Raw genomic sequence first — 17,612 nt, 5'->3', positions numbered from 1 at the left:
ATTTGGCTTTCTCTTGTGATGTTAGCTATGAATATAATCATTTTATTTGAATGGTTTAAATTTACACCTAATCTGAGGATACTATGACTAGCCTGTCTAAGGGTAAGGTGTATAGTAGACAAGGGAGTGTAGATGGGCCAGAAATTCAATTATTGGTGTTACTAATGGTTTGAAATCAGTGACTGAACCACCATCCGGGGGCAGTTAGCAAGAAGGTATTTTGATATCTGTGAGAGGATGTGAGGAGACAGGAAGGAGAAAGACTTGGATCTCATCTGGATAGAGATGACAGAAAAGCAAAATGAAGTGATCATATTGTCCAAAGAAGAGATCTTGGGGTATATGTACAAGCTCCTATCACCACCACAACATCACTCTAAATGGCGTGGTGGCAACAGGGGCTACGCTTTATTTACAAGGCAGAATTAGCCACTTAACATGGCTTAACAATGCCTAGTAAATAAGGCCCAGTTGCACGCTACGCTTAGTGCAAAAGGGGTGGGCAGTGGGTGTTGTGGTGGGTGTTCCATCGCAACACCCATTGATTTTGACGCTGCCCCCTATGTACAAGGACATCGTACATAGGAGGCAGCACCAAAATAAAGACCAGGAAAAACCTGGTCTTAACTTGGCTAAAGGAGTAGAATTGCATTATTTTTCCTTGTTTTTGTTTTTTTCCGTGTGTGCTGCCTGGTGCAGCACACTTGGAAAAAGAAAAATGGCATGGATTGTTTATGTACAGGAAGGTAAGCCTTCCTGAACATGAACAATCTGTAAATAAAGTGCCATGTTGTGACTTTCATGTGTGCTGCATGAAGCAGCACACGTAAAACTGACACAATTGCATTTTAGGACTGTTTATCTGCAGCAAGGGGGACCTTACTACACATAAAAAATCCTCCTCTGTACGCAGACACCCTTGCAGGATGGTACAAGGGTGCGTGCATTGATGCTACGCTGCAAAGTGTAGCGCCACCGCCAGTGGAAACGCAAGGCTGCACAATGTCCAATAAATATGGTGCAGCCTTGTGTTTCAGAAGTGGCGGAGTGAGGCGTTAAGCCGCGACGGCTAACGCCTGACTCTGCCACTTCACTTGGACATATTCCCCATTGAGTGCATGGTGAACAGGCTTGTTCACTGTAGGATGCTGACCAGCAGATTTGATGGGGTGTAGAGTGAGGGGATTTAGGATGTGTCAATAGAGTTTGTGAGTACTAGCTGAGAATTGGTCCTGTGAACTTATGGGTAATTAAGATGCCCAGAAGATCACATATTCATTAGTATCAAAATCACAAAAAATGTGGAAACATTCATAAGTATGAAAATTCACAAAAGGGATGGGGATGGACGACATGGTTTTGTATTTGTCAGTAATGTTCCCTATAATTTCTTTCCTATGTGTGCGCCAGTGTATGGTCTCTGTGCACTCCAAGCTTTTGCTTAAAAAAGTGAAAAGATGGTGCATTTCCACACATACAGCACCATGTTAAGGGCCTGAAGGCAGGTTTGCAATTTGGATACACCCGCCATGACATGTATTGATTACACAGGCAAGTACACTTTGGGTTTAGAAAAGCACAAGACTCAAATGGTGGTACCATCATATGATTTTACTGCTGTTGGTGTAATGTTACTTGTTACATTATATATCGGGATGCAGAGACAGAAAGAAGCCGCAAAATGCTAGCCGGTCAGCACACTAGGCTAAGCAGATATTTCTAACTTAAGTGTTACCTAAGAAATGCCGAAAGTCCAAAGACACGATGTGTAAAGCGTAATGGCGCTCAAACCTGTCCAGTCCGCCCGATCTGTCAGGGGGCACAGGAGCTTAATTATTGGCCACGCCGGCAAATTATTTTTAAGCAGCCCAGGATGGCCGACTCGAGTCCACTGCTGCATTATGCAGTCATGAGACAGCAGTGAGAGGGCCAGTCATCACCAGTGGACAGTCACGCTGAACAAACACATTCATTATAACCACCAGCGACTGTCAGTCACAGTATACCACCGTATACCACAGTATATACAGTATACCAGTCACAATCAAATTAATTTAATTTCAGGAAAGCATGTAATATTCTTTCTTTGGAAGGTCCGGGCTGGCTATTGAGGAATGTCAAAGCTGTAAGCCATACACAGGACACGGTAGTACGCCCGACTTGCTATCGCCGCTGTAAACTTTAGACTACGAGTTGGTGAATTACTTGGTGTGTATTCTAGCACCAAATGTTAATGTTTAGCCTAGTACATCTGCACTTGACAGAATTACTGAATATTGCGAATCATAGTAAGAACTGAGCTACAACTATGAACTAAGTGGTGGGCAAATAAAACATTGTTTTTCTTATTGTGGTGCTGGCTGCAGGCACACAGAGAGTGTGTGATTGGTGTCACATAGTCCACTTGGGGCCTCAGTGGCAATGTACTGTACGCATGCTTACCCTTTCTCATGAGCAAAATCAAGCAATGAAGATGAGGGAAATACTTAAACATCAGAAATTGAACCCATTTTAGCAGCGAGAAACTCTAAGAAGATCTTAAAACTGCTTCAAAGCACATGAAATGAAGGGCACTCTTGGACCCGACTGTACCAAACAGGATGTTAGAGGTTATACTCCCTGCAAATGAGCCTCATGTTCCATAAGGCCCCATCCACCTCACGGCCCACAGAAACAGGATAGAACCACATGCCTCATCCTCCCTCCGCATGAACTGATCAAACCGTGCTGAGAAACCCCAGCACGAACAGGCACAAACTCCTGTACCATGAGACCCTTAAAGCCACCTTCTGACACAAGCTTAAGGCCTTAATAAGAAGTGACAACCAGGCAGTAAATTCTCCTCAGTCTGAACATTGACACTCCTCCCAGTAATAAGCACCTGTGCCTGACCTGGGCTGGACTGGCCTCTGTGGATCACATGTATGTCCTCCTGAACTAGCCACTTACTAGTAGAGTTATACCTGGTAGTCTTTTTATTGGCATGAGGAATGTTCTATTGCTTTCGATAAAGTTTTGAAAAGTACCTTAAGCCTGTATTTTTCCCTCAGTAGTACATATTTTAAACAGAAAAAACAAGAAAAAGAAAGCACTTTGCAGTGTTCTGGAGCTGCCAAAATAATTATTAATGGCTGCTAATTGAAGTAAACAGACGATCTATAAAAATAAATATTTATAAACAACATTTTTTGTAGCATTGTATATCTTATTTGACCCTTGAATGAGGTGAACACATGGTGGGTATTTCTTTATTAAAGTTGGCAATCCTACTTACCAGTCGTTTACTCTGCTGCTTAAGCATCTGCCGTGCCCTAGGCAGGGGCACTCTCAAGGGCAGTCTCTCACTGTCTTGGAGCTCAGGACAGTTCTAAGTCTCCATAAATCCCTTATCCATCCAGTTCGCAGCTTACTGGCCTGAGTCAATGTAGCTGGTGAGCTGCTTCAGGCAGAGGGTCTCAGGCCAGAGCAAGAGGAGTCAGAATACTGGCAGAATGAAGTCCAGTCACTGCGTCTTGGCCTCCTCGCATCCTCACAAATGGGCAGATGCTTTCTTGTTATGGACGGCAGCAATTGCCACTGCTAGTGTCTCACACATTATTTAAGAAATTACAATAGACATTTTCCTTCCTCAATGTCATGTCCGATGCCAGGGAGTATGAGTTACTAAAACCAAGCGGCAGGCAGCAGATCGCATTCTATGACCTAAAAAGCACATTTATGTAAATTAATACTCACTGTTTTACTGACACTTTTGTCAAAGTCTCCCTGTTATTTTATGTAATAAAAGCCACACTCTGTCTGCAGTTAGGAGTCCTAACTTTACTACTCCTAAACTGAGAAACATCCTAATTTTAAGACTTTCGGTATTCACAGAAGGCATTTAGGATTCCTAAAGTTAGGAGTCCTATCTTTACTACTCTTAAATTGAGAAAAATCCTAATTTTAAGAGTTTTGGTATTCACAGAAGGCATTTAGGAGTCCTAAAGTTAGGAGTCCTATCTTTACTACTAATGAACTGAGAAAAGTCCCAGTTTTAAGACTTTCGGTATTCACAAGCGGCATTTAGGAGTCCTAAAGTTCGGACTCCTAAATTCTGTAAATACCGAAATGAGTAAGTGCCTTCTGTGAATACCAAAATGAGTAAGTGCCTTCTGTGAATTCCAAAATGGTATTAAGTTTAGGATTTTGTCTTAAGTTAGTTCTGTGAATCGGGCCCTACTTTCCTTGCTGTGCGGCGTGTCTGGAACGTAATGAACGCTCCATTTGTAAAGGAATGATTTGAAACATGCTGCTGTGGTATAGCATGAGCTAGTCTGCATGTAAAAACCTGCCAAAAGAGTGCACATTAAAGCAATTGTTTAGATTTGAGAAAGGAGTGCATTCTATCATTTTCATGAAGCTCCACAAGTGCCAGGCCACGCATCCATGGTCTAGACTGTGGTCATATGTAGTAGCTTCATGTATGCCAGGCCACACATCGATGGTCTAGACTGCGGTCATACGTTAGACCTTTGCATGTTCCGGGTCCACACATTAAAGATTAAGACTGCGGTCTTGTGTAGACGCTCCGCATATACAAGGCCCACACATCATGCGGTTATGTGCCAAAGCTTTGCATGTGCCAGGCTCACACATCGAAGATTTAGACTGCGGTCATGTGTAGGAACCTCGCATGTGAGAGGCCCACACGTCGAAGGTCTAGGGTAGAGTCATGTGTAGGAGCTTTACATGTGGTAGGCCCACACATTGAAGGTCACGTGCAGGAGCTTCGCATGTGCCGGGCCCACACATCAAAGGTCTAAACTGCTCACAAACGCACGCAGGGATAGAAGCTGCTAACAAACACAAGCAGGGATAGAAGCTGCTCACAAACACAAGCAGGGATAGAAGCTGCTCAAAAACACAAGCGGGGATAGAATCGGCGCAATGACAGAAGCACAGGTTAGTTACACACCACTGGAAGTACAAATCTGTACCTGTACAGTGCCCATCTGAAATAGCGAACAGTCTAGGACAGCACAAATCTGTAACTGAACTGTAGCATGAATGGGCAGCAGTGGGTTTATAACCCTAAGGATGCTAGGGTTCTACATCTATTGTTCACTAGCAGTGCAACTACAAACTTCTACAGAGGAAGTCATGACACCTCAGACTAATGGCTGAACAATCATTTTACTAACAGACTGTCAGCACAGCTATTTGCCCAGGTGGCAGGTTAATGATTTCACTGGGCACGAGAACGTAAAATGAATTCCATTGCACTCTGGACAAGCAAGCCATTGATTCTTATTGACATGATAATCAATCTTTGGGAATCCACTGCCGTTAGTAGTTGGAGAGAATGTACTGAATATGATAACCTAGGGTACATCATTAAGGCGGTCTTAACATCTCTAAGAATTTAACTTCTTTCACCAAATTTAAATTGAAAGAATTTTAAGCACTTGTTATTCTTGGTTTAAAATAACAGGATTTTAATAAACCTCTATGTTACCTCCACAGTTTTAACAGCACACAGATTCATCAGATGTGTGGAAAGGTTATAAATATTTTTTTTGCCTTTACAGAGCATACACGCTACGAAGGCGAGTCCTTAAAACACATGAAATTTCTAAATGATTTGGATCCTGGAAAGGCTAAGAACTGGTGAAATTAAATCCTATATATTGTTTAACATAATGATCATTCTACCTCTGCCTTCTTTCACACATTTAGGGGAATTTTTGTGCCACTGTAAAATCCATTTGCAGCGCTATCTTACAGTGTTTGCTATTTTAATGATTATATTGCAAAGAGTGGAATGGAAACACCAGCGTTGTGCTAATGTTCACAAAAGTATATCAGCCTTGACACGAATATCGTAGCCAAGTAGTTATAACTAAGCATGGGCTGAAAATTCGTTCCGCTCGCGGAATTTGCGGTTTTTCCGCCATTTCACGATCCGCGAATCTCGCGAAATCGCGGTAAAATCCGCGAATCTGCGGGGACGAATTTTCAGCCAAGCAATTACAGGGTTACAGCAACAGGTGCAAAAGTTGAAGCTAATTTTTTGTAACCTTTTACAAAAGGATTACAAAAAAATTAACTTCAACTTGGGCACCTGCTGCTGTAAGCCTGTAAGTGCTTCCTGGCGCCTCGATGCCTACTTGCAACTATTCTCTGACCCTGCTCTCACCCTTGAAGCAGGGTCGGAGAATAGTTACAAGTAGGCAATGAGGCGCCTGTCATGAAAATTAAACCTCAACAGGAAGCACTGACAGATATAAAAACAAGCATTTGCAATGCAATAGGTCTTGCATTAGGAAAGTTTGAGCTATTGGTCTTGTAAATGACAATTGTTTTTATTTATGTGTTGGTTTTGAAAATAGCTAAATTAATAGCTTTGTCATTTACAATGCCAATAGTTATAACTTTCGCAAATGTGACACCTATAGCATTTGTAATACAACATGTTTGTATTTACGTGACTTAGATGTATTGATATTACAAATTACAATGGCTTTTAATTTTTTAAAATAATTAATACTTAAATAAAAGCGATTTTAATTTATAATGGCAATAGCTTAAACCTTTGTAAATAACTTTTGTGAAGATTATGTTCAATGTATTTTATTGTGACGAAAATCCAAGAACAGAAGTGAAATATTAACATCTTTTTTGTGCCATTTGTAATAAATCTTGAAACATTGAGAGAACATATTTGAACCAGTTGTTGTTGAATGGTTGCTCAGATTGATGCTGGGGTGGCGCTGAGTGGTGCTGTGGTGGTGCTGAGTGGTGCTATGATGATGCTGAGTGGTGCTGTGGTGGTGCTGAGTGATACTGGGATGGTGCTGAGTGATGCTGGGGTGGTGCTGAATGGTACTGTGGTGGTGCTGAGTGATGCTGTGGTGTTGCTGAGTGATGCTGTGGTGGTGCTGAGTGGTGCTGTGGTGGTGCTGAGTGATAATGTGGTGGTGCTGAGTGATGCTGTGGTGGCGCTGAGCGGTGCTGTAGTGGTGCTGTGGTGGTGCTAAGTGATGCTGTGGTGGTGCTGAGTGGTGCTGTGGTGGTGCTGAGTGTTGCTGTGGTGGTGCTGAGTGATGCTGTGGTGGTGCTGGGTGGTGCTGTGGTGGTGCTGAGTGATAATGTGGTGGCGCTGAGTGATGCTGTGGTGGCACTGAGTGTTGCTGTGGTGGCGCTGAGTGGTGCTGTGGTGGTGCTGAGTGATTCTGTGGTGGTGCTGAGTGGTGCTGTGGTGGTGCTGAGTGATGCTGTGGTGGTGCTGAGTGATGCTGTGGTGGTGCTGAGTGGTGCTGTGGTGGTGCTGAGTGGTGCTGTGGTGGTGCTGAGTGATGCTGTGGTGATGCTGGGTGGTGCTGTGGTGGTGCTGAGTGATAATGTGGTGGCGCTGAGTGTTGGTGTGGTGGCGCTGAGTGGTGCTGTGGTGGTGCTGAGTGATGCTGTGGTGGTGCTGAGTGGTGCTGTGGTGGTGCTGAGTGATGCTGTGGTGGTGCTGAGTGATGCTGTGGTGGTGCTGAGTGGTGCTGTGGTGTTGCTGAGTGATAATGTGGTGGTGCTGAGTGATGCTGTTGTGGCGCTGAGTGATGCTGTGGTGGTGCTGAGTGGTGCTGTGGTGGTGATGAGTGATGCTGTGGTTGCACTGAGTGGTGCTGTGATGGTGCTGAGTGGTGCTGTGGTGGTGCTGAGTGATGCTGAGGTTGCACTGAGTGGTGCTGTGATGGTGCTGAGTGGTGCTGTGGTGGTGCTGAGTGATAATGTGGTGGTGCTGAGTGATGATGTGGTGGTGCTGAGTGATGCTGGGGTAGCGCTGAGTGATGATGTGGTGATGCAGAGGGCAGAAAGGCACAACAAGCAGTCTAACAAAGGGCAGAAGGGCAGAAAAACAAGGGAAAAACGAGTCTAACAGAGGGCAGAAGGGCACAAAAAACCAGTGTAGCAGAGGACAGAAGGGCAGAAAAACAAGGGAAAAATGAGTCTAACAGAGAGTAGAAGGGCATAAAAAATGAGTCTAACAGAGGGCAGATAGGCACAAAAACAAGGGAATAACAGAGGGCAGAAGGGCACAAAAAACGAGTCTAACAGAGGGCAGAAGGGCAGAAAAACAAGGGAAAAATTAGTCTAACAGAGGGCAGAAGGGCACAAAAAACGAGTCTAACAGGGGGCAGAAGGGCAGAAAAACCAGGGAAAAACGAGTCTAACAGAGGGCAGAAGGGCAGAAAAACAAGGGAAAAACGAGTCTAACAGAGGGCAGAAGGGCACAAAAAACAAGTCTAACAGGGGGCAGAATGAATCCCGCCCTGCGTGTTTGTCCACGAAGATGCCACCTTTGTGTGTAATACCTCTACTCAACTGGAGTACTTTCTACTGTCTAATCAGTAAGTGTTCCCTCGTTGGCGAAATATAAAGGGGCAGATTTACAATAACTGGCACATCCCCAGGGATGCGCCAGTTACTGTGCGCCACCGCATTTACAATGTGGTGCACCATGTGGCAAAAACGGCACAGATGCGTCATGCATCTGTGCCGTAAAAGCAGCGCATTGCTGGAGCTGCGTCGCAAGCGTGATGCAGCACCAGCAATGCTCTGGGGGCCCTATCTCCCCAATGCTGCGTCAAGCCTTGCACCTGCTTCAAGCAGGCGCAGGGTTTTGACGCAGCTTTGGCCTAAAAGTGACTGAGTGAAATCTTGTAGATTTCACTCAGCCACTTTTAGGAGGCGTTCCTGCCCAGGAACGCCCTCCCCTGCCCTGGAACGCCTCCTGATGGCGCAGGGCTTTACAACGTGACGCATCTCTCAGATGCATCACGTTGTTAATACCCAGCACCATGGCGCATCTTTTGTGCTGTCGCTGTGACGCAACTGCGGCGCAAAAGAGGCACAAGCAGCTTGTAAATCTGCCCCATAGTGCGTTTACTACACCGTAGCTGCGTAAAGGGCCAGAAGATGTGTCTCCAGTGACCATGTGTGCCTGTGCCTGTGTTACAGGCACACATGGTCACTGGAGACACATCTTCTGGCCCTTTACGCAGCTGCAGTGTAGTAAAAGCACTATACATTTACACTATACATTTACCCAATGAGGGAGCACTTACTGGATTAGCCAGTAGAAAGTACTCCAGGGCAAATCGACAAAAAAACACGATTTTGCGGGCAAATTCGGAATTCGCGGATTTTGTTTTGCAATTTCGCGGGGAAATCCGTGAATTCGCGGAACGCGAATTCGCAAATTTTGCCCATGCTTAGTTATAACTTACACACAAGGTACTCAAATGCAGAACTGATATTACGTCACTAATGATGTTCCAAAGCACCCACATTTACCTGAAGCATTAAATGAGAGTCCAACGCTCCAAATTTGGTCCAGGTGGGGACCAAGTCACGCATCAGGTCCCATCATCCACATCACCCACCTGTGCGAGCTCCCGGGCAGTGCAGCAGTCTGGACGTGCTGGGAGGAGTGCAGAAGCCACGACGTGAGCTGCCAGTCTCCGGAGGCAGCTGGACAGCCCACTGCAGAATTCAACGCACCGGGGGCATCCGCAATCACCCGGGAGCCAGCCGGGCGAGTCACGCGCCACGCCCAGAAACAAAACTGGTCCGCCAATGGGAGCGACGCTGCAAATTCCTGCACCTCTCGCACACTCCACTTCTGCCCATTTGTCGCTCGAGCCACCTGTCTTGGTCGGGCAACGCTCTCTGACCCGGGAGGGTGAGGCCCTGCCCGGCTGAGGCAAGGCGCGTGCCGCTGCAGACAGGTGCCAGAGGGCTGGCCGCCGTACTGTGCAAACCTTACCTCGGGCGAGGAGGGTGTATGGTGCAAGACCACTCCGTTCAAACCATGTCGCCGGAACAGAGAGGGCGTGTGTGTCCTGCAACGCCAATCGACCAAGCCATGGCAGGCGTTAAACTTGAACTTGTTGCCACATTTTAAACGCCTTTTATTCAGAGCGTGAATTTAGATGCTCCTTGCCTGCGCGCTAATGCAATCAAAATTCCATTTGCTCAGTTACCATATTTAAGGATTCATCCGTTTACCTGAAGGCTGCAGTTTGGACATATTCCCGGTCTTGCTTCGGCCAGTATCAACGACGGTAGCCATACTCTCCCCCAAAGTATTCCAGGATACTGGGGCCCAAGCCCCCCTGGCCAGCCATGACAGACCAGCAGTGTCTCTCAGCTGTAGCTTCAACACCCAATGGGGGCTAACTCTCTCTGCACATGTGCGGGAAACCCAGCTACCAAGTCGCTTGCAGGCGTTCACTGATTACACTAAACACATCTTGAAACATTAGCTTTCCTTTTAGCTATGACCTCAGTTGGCTGTTGCGCGGGCAAAATTCATATTCCCGACAATATTAGTATCAGCTTAGTGGCACCATCCATCTTGGGTTAGAATTTCCAATGCAATATATAGATAAGATTTGTATTGCTTATCGTGCGCAACACATAGGCAGCCTTTCTTCTCGTTATTGACCAAAGTGTGGGTTCTGATTGCTGCGGCTCGAACGCGCACACCATTCTGGCATGGCAAACAGTCTTTGATGAGATGAGGCTATTGGTGCGTCCGGATTTTCTCAAAATAGTGAAAATGTATTTACAGCCATAGAAAACAAACTGTGTATACTGTGCCAGTTCTCAGGTGACCACATCCTTGGTACACGCTCTCGCACGGCAGGGGGGGGGGTGATAGACTGCGTGATTCACTTGCGGGAGCGTTAATTACTACCATCTTGTGGGGCGCGCTCCCGCATGTGAATCTCCTGACGTGCGCGCGTTGCCATTGAAGGCAATGGAACGCATGCATGTGCTTTGCTGAAAAGCCAAACCGATCGGAAAAGGTCTTTTTGCCTTTGCAGCGCATGCGCGCTGCAAAGGCGAGACCTAAAAAGAGCATTTACAGGCACATGCATCAATATTGCATTTTGCGATTCCTTAATTGCGAAAAATAAGGAATCGCAATTATGGAATTGCAAACTGCAATGCATCAAGAAATCGCTATAAAAATAGCGATTTCTTAAAATTCCTTAATTGCGATTCTCTAATTGAGAATCGCAATTAAGGAATACTGCCCCATCCATTCCTATGGGCCTAGACGTCCATAGGAATGAATGGAAAGACGTTCTTAATTTGCAATTCACCATTAAAAATTCGCAAATTAAGAATGCAATTTCAAGGGTGCAGGGGTGTCCAAAGGACACTCTGTTGCACCCCTGAAATCTGCTAAGGAGTACATTTTGCACACTCACATGCCCCAAGGGCATGTGTGCGTGTAAAATGGAACTTTGAAAAATGCACTTTAGTGCATTTTTCAAAGTTTTCGCAAATTACCATGAAGGTCAACTTCATGGTAATTTGCTCCCCATATTTGCGAATTCGCAAATTTTTAAAGTTTGATGCATTGCATTTAAGGATTCTCAATTTGAGACTCCTTAAATGCAATCGCAATTTAAGAAATCGCAATTTTGCGATTTCTTAAATTGCGACAATTACTTAAATGTTAATTCATCCCAAAAATGGGAATTACATTCGCAAACCGCCAAAATTTGCGATTCGCACCATTTGCGAATGCAATTTCCTTTGATGCATGTGGCTGATAGCACCTATTAAAAAAGTTATACTGAGTCTAAAAAGCAGGAAAAGGAAATTGATTAATAATGGCTGTGATCTAACAACATAATCGATTATGGACTATAGAACGTCAGTTCCTAAACCTTACTCATGTTTAAAACGTCTATTTCCAAACTTCTCATCTGTGGGATTAGGACTTCTACTTAAGCCACTGTTCATCTTTTGGATACATTGGTTCCTAAGGAGGAATCATCAGTAGGTAGCCTGGGCCAGAATATGCTGTATGTCAGTCTACTTAGATCTGCTGGCCTTGCCCGGGACAAAGAGGAAGGTGGCTTATCATTCCAATTAGTAGCACTACTTTGAGTTTCTTCATTGTACGTCTATGCTTACTAACCGGTTTTAATATTTTTCTTATTACGAAATTCTTTAATACAGAGGAATATCACACTAGATTTTAATTAGCACGTATAACAGATACAGTTTCATTTTGTAATCACAACGGTTTATTGCAATTGTACTAAAATACACTTTTCACACCTGATTGGAAGGATCCATTGACCTCCAAGTCTAGGCTTTGGGTGCAAGAGGGCAGTCTTTAGGAAGCACACATTTACCAGATTCTCCAGACCTAACATGGCCTTTGTTGCATGTGCATCCTGGCACACATTGTGTTTTGCATGGTTCTGCATCTTTATAATTGTCACAGGTGAGCGGACATTGAGAGGCACATTTAGAATAGTGAGCATTGGCAGCACAAGGACATTTACTCTCAGGTACACATTGACCAGAATTCAGGACATATCCTTTTTTGCAGAAGCATCCTGTAACACACATTGCTGGGCACACCATGCCACTCCCCATGTTGGCCACGTCCTCGCAGGTTTTCGGACACCTGCTGCCGCAGGTGTTGTACTCCATGTTTTTTTTGCACTTTTCTGCAATGACAATAGGAGGAAAGTTACAGGATTATTATTGGTCATATATGAAATGCGACACAGCAGCCTAACATTGGAACAGGTATCTTTAAAAATACTACACACTTAAGCCATATACAAAATGCGACCCAGCAGTCTAACATTTAAACCTCTAACTTTTAAAAATACTATACATTTTCATGTATGTACTGTGAGGTATCTGCAGCCCAATCTTACATCATCTGAAGCAGACATGCAGGGAATCACAAAGATGTTTTGTGCAGGCCTGGGCATGTGAAATGAAAGTATCCAACAAGTAGACAATAACTGCCAGAAACATTAGAACAGCTACAGTGCTGCATTGTTGGGTACGAGATAACTTCTGCCCCTGCACTCCCTTTGGCCTAGGGTTTCTTTAGAATGTAGCGTTCTGGTTTATATCCTGGGAAACAGCCTCTACAACGAAGCCGTTTCCACGAATTCAGTAACCACGCATGCTTTACAACGCATGCGTGGTTACCACTAAAACCTTTACCACGCATTCCTTTACTACGAAATACGTAGTAAAGGAATGTGAGTTAAAGGTCAAATAAAAAAGAGGGGGCAAGGGGGGGCTGGGGGGGGGTCTCCCCCCCCTAAAAAAAAAAACGAGCAGAAAGAAAAAAAGAAGAAACTTACATAAAAACGTCTTCAGTGCCCCTGTCATGAATGAAGAGCATCCACAACGTCGTAGCGTAGCGTGTCAGTCATTATAGAAGTCCTTTTTTAATTTTCATAGGCGTGTTTTGACGTTTGTTTCTGTGGTTGGTGGAAGTAAGGGCTGCTGATGAAAGGCGTGCAGAGGTGTCAGGTAAGAAAACAAATCTTTGAAAATAAAAATTACCCTGAAAAAAAAGTATGAAGTGTTTCTCTCCTTTGCTTCTGTAGACTGACCCCTCTCCATGCCTCATTTCCCTGAAAATAGCCTACTAACGCAAATAATAATATGCACACGTTGTTTAGCCTATCACTATCATTATGTACAGTTTCCCGTTTCAAAGATGTTTTTTACCGTAGAATAATCCTGCGTAAAAAAATGCTGCGTGCTAAAGCCACATGCGAACAAAAATTCGCGTGGTAATGCCATGCGTGGTACTGGTTAGCGTGGTATAATCATATAACCTTATATCCTAGCTTCAGAATTTTAAAAACAGCCCCCCCCCCTTCCTAAAGCCAGTAGGACAAACATGTATACCAGCTGCCATTGGCTTCCAAGCCTTCTTTACGAACTTCGGAGGAAGCACAGAGAAAACTACCCGCATACCTGCATACGGATGCTACAAAAATGAAATGCGGGCAAGGCCAATAAATTGGGCTTTAATGTGGTAATGCATGCAAACAATATGTGTACATTCCCGTGTTTGCATATATTACCACATCACGTGTGTAAGTAAATACAGGGCCATATTATCAAAAACGGCAATAACATTATCTCTGCTTTGGCAGCAGGAGACTGCCGCTAAAGTGGCGATAAGGCGCTTGATAATATGCCATTGTGAATTCCCATAGAAGCCCAGGTTTGATGTCCTTCACACCAGAACCTGGGCTTCTATGAAAATTCACAAGGCCATATTATCAAGCTCCATATCGCTGCTTTAGCGGCAGTTTCCTGCCCCTAAAGCAGTCTTTATAATATGTCCCACAGTCTTTACTTTGCCATCACCACCTATCCTGACAGCACTCCATGACGCACCTTACCTTGATCTGAGCATGCTGCAATTGATAAACTGGGGCAGGGATACATTTCAAAACAGATTGAGTTTATTTGCAATAGATGGAGTTTATTTGCAATAGTCTTCATGGTCAATTTAATATGATCCTGCAATGGGCGTAAATGCTCACAGATATTGATGAGCCTTCTATTGTATCTGATGTTACTTTTGATGTGTATTAAGTGATCATGTGGATACAGTCCTATCCGGGAACAACAAGAAAGCCAATTCGAAGCCGTAATGCAGAGCAAACTTGGTCACTACTCTCCCGTGAAATGACTTTGAAATCTGCACTAAGAAACCCAGCAGCCTCTTAGATACATATGTTTTATGGTTATTGTGATATCTTAAATGTGACGATTACAGTCAGTGTGTAACACTGAGCACAGAATGTCATTATGTTAATAGATTGTTGTTTTAGACTGTCTCAGAGTTCCATACCCTGGCAGTGGGTCTGCTGACCTCCATCCAGCTGGGGTGAGTATATCATAGTTTCCCCTTGAACATCTCTTTTATTAGATCATGTGCAGTTATGCCATCTTCGGAGAATACATATATCTGACTCTTGTTGAAAAGTAGCCAGTAAGCTCCCACGAGAATAATAATCCAGGGCCCACATGGATCAAACAATTTTGCATTCTCATATGGTGCGAATCGATAATTTCGTCCACTTGAGAATGCAAAAAAGCCTTTCAAGATGTATTAAAGGATTTCTAGTCCCAATTTTTGGTAATCACAAAAAGAGCCATTACCTAGAATTGCGACTATAAATAGGGAATCGCAAAGCAATGCCTGTGAAGAAAAAAACAATGCTCAGTTGTATGTCAAGGGCTATTGACCACCGGACGTTATCTTTATTTTACAGAGCACAACAAATGCCAAGGAAAAAACAGAACAGAACAGGGGCCAAATCATGCAAAATAAGCACTTGGAGCACTAAACTAAAACACTGTGAGGATCACAAAGCATTTGTGACTTGCGCCATTTCATACTCTTGGTGGTAATGTATGGTAGTGCAAGCGATAAACACATTTTAACACTATATTATGAAAACAGGATTCCCCAGATGGTAACATGTCACAAAAATGATTGTCTCCATTTGTTGTGCAAATTTATTGAGTGGTTACATAGTCTGTTGTTTTTTGTGCTGCTGTAATTTTTTTCCTGGATTTTGTTGTGTTCTACAGTAGATGTGTTGCATTCTGGCTGGACTGTTTTCTTTGGACGTACCCTGTTATTTTTTAATGGTGTTGTTTTGTTACTTTACATTTGTTTTTCTGTTAGGCACTGTATTTACGTTAGACATATTTGCAAATATTGCTATGTCTACAGACAAAACAGCACATACCTCTAAGGTTCCTGGGGAAAGCAATCAATCATCACAGTGTACGTTGGTAAAATAGTGCTGCTCCAGCTCTACAACTACTTAAGACATCAGTGATCCCATTCTGTGGCATATATTTTATCTTAACTTTATGCTCTTTGTGTTTACTTTATGTGGTACAGCCCACAGTCTCCGGAACAGGTTTGGGCTGACTGGTGTCTTAAGTAGTTGAAGAGCTCCAGCAGAGAGTGGAGAAAGAAACAGCTAGAGATGACTTTGGAAGAAAGGGCAGAGAAAGAGGGTGGAGAAGAGAAAAAAGAAAGAAGAGACAGGAGTTGGAATAAGGGCCCTCAGAAAGAAATGTGCTGCTGAGCACTCACTGTTTTACCTCTTCTCCCTTCAGTGTGCACAGATGTGTTTGTTATTTCTGCACACAGCACTCACTTTAAAGGAGAAGGAGGTTCTGGTCGAGTGTAAAGAGACCTGGAACATGTCACAATAGGAAACAGAATAGAGCTTGTCACTTACAATAAGAACCAGCATGCTACAGAATCTATCTGTTTAATGTCTATGTTGGAAAGGAATCGTTAATAAAGGGAACACCTAGTGGTCAATAGTCCTTGAAATACAACTGAGTAATGTTTTTTTCTTCACAGGCATTGTTCCAGAATGAGATGTCAAACTCAGAAGGTTTGCTAAAAGAAAATGCCGTACCTCAGATGTGTTTCAACTGGTGTCCACAGAAGGACAGTCCACAGCTCTATTGGTCCTTGCAGCTCTGAATATGAATTTTGCTTGAAAGCAGGTATGTTGCCCTACATGAACCCCATTGGAATACTGAAAGTATTGCATCTTTGTCACCACAGCATCCACTCATCCTAAAGATTTCTGCATTTTCATTTCAATGGCTGTTCCTGTGACTACCACTCAGGGCAGTCAAGCATATTTTGCTCCATATCTCCCCAGCATGACTTCACCACAAGTGCAGTTTTCTCCACATTATCCAATGTTTTCACAAGAATATCCAATACTAGCAACATCGCTTTCTGACCATGCACCAGATTATTGTCAGTCCCCTCATTAGAAAAGGACTCCTTCCCTCATATGTGTGTGGCTAGGAGAAATTCTTCTTGCTCTGTTGCTCTCTTCAGCCACCCCCCACTGCCAGGCATGGCAACAAGGTCCATTGAGGGGGACTTCAGTGCACACCATTAATGGAGAACTGCCCCACTCATCACCCAGTCTCTGCTGACAAATAAAACCTGTCTCATTGTAGCGGTCATGCCTCCGTCAAGCATACACTCTTTTAAACGAAGCATATTTCTGGACCAGTGCTAGAGAGAGGAGAAGACAGCGCCATATTCTGTAAATATGGTGTACTTTTGCTCTCTCCTTCTCACACAAAACAACCCAGCATTTGCGGCTGCTGCACTGCCTGAGCGACTAGTAAATCTGCCCCCCAGTGTTTGTGTCTTTGTTGGGCTGGACTCCATGGATAGCATGTGTTTGGGCACTGAACAGATAAAAACTATATGAGGTGATTTATTGTACCTTGGATTACCTTGGAAAGTTGGTTAAGTGATGACATATACATGCTGTAATTGCCACCTAACAATTGTTGTAAACTCCCAATTGAATAGTATTGTGTTAACACTGTGATAGCAGTCAATGTATATCTGTTTATATATGTCACTGCTATGGTTGGCATATTTGCCTCTTTTAAGTTAACCATTATTCACATTCTTTACTATTTGTAAATGTTTGGCTATGTTAAAATTCCACCAATGCATTTTATGAACGAGCTTTGAGACCTCTAAGCTGTGGTTTATGCTATGCTACATGAAAACGATTATGGGCCTGATTATGTGTCTGGCGGTTCATGGACTGTCAGACTCACGGTGGCAATCTTCCAGCCACTCTATTCCAACTCAGGCCGCAATTGTACCACTACTGCTGCCACGGATAAGAGATCCCAAATGGTGGCGTAGCAGTCTTGAGGCGGCATTATGCTTGGCGGAACCGCTGCGTCCCGCCACGCATATTATGCGA

The 17,612-nt window shown here is 43.9% G+C and overlaps 1 protein-coding gene across 2 annotated transcripts in view; it reads right to left on the bottom strand.

Moving 5' to 3' along the window:
- Positions 1-17,612, bottom strand: part of LOC147701349 (inducible metalloproteinase inhibitor protein-like) — a 142,607-nt gene that overhangs the window by 83,960 nt on the left and 41,035 nt on the right. The window contains exon 4 of one of the 2 annotated variants that reach the window (XM_086930053.1): positions 12,012-12,509. The exons of the other annotated variant lie outside the window; for it this stretch is intronic. Within the exon in view, the coding sequence (XP_086786179.1) occupies positions 12,142-12,509 (368 nt within the window). The 3' untranslated portion in view covers positions 12,012-12,141. Of the gene's footprint in view, positions 1-12,011; positions 12,510-17,612 lie in introns of those variants that run through there. 2 annotated transcript variants of the gene reach the window in all.

Source organism: Lissotriton vulgaris, chromosome 7 (assembly GCF_964263255.1).
Source record: "Lissotriton vulgaris chromosome 7, aLisVul1.2, whole genome shotgun sequence".
NCBI classification, from domain to species: Eukaryota; Metazoa; Chordata; class Amphibia; order Caudata; family Salamandridae; genus Lissotriton; species Lissotriton vulgaris.
The sequence above is the reverse complement of the archived record's forward strand: the minus strand, read 5'-3'. Positions and strand labels throughout refer to the sequence as shown.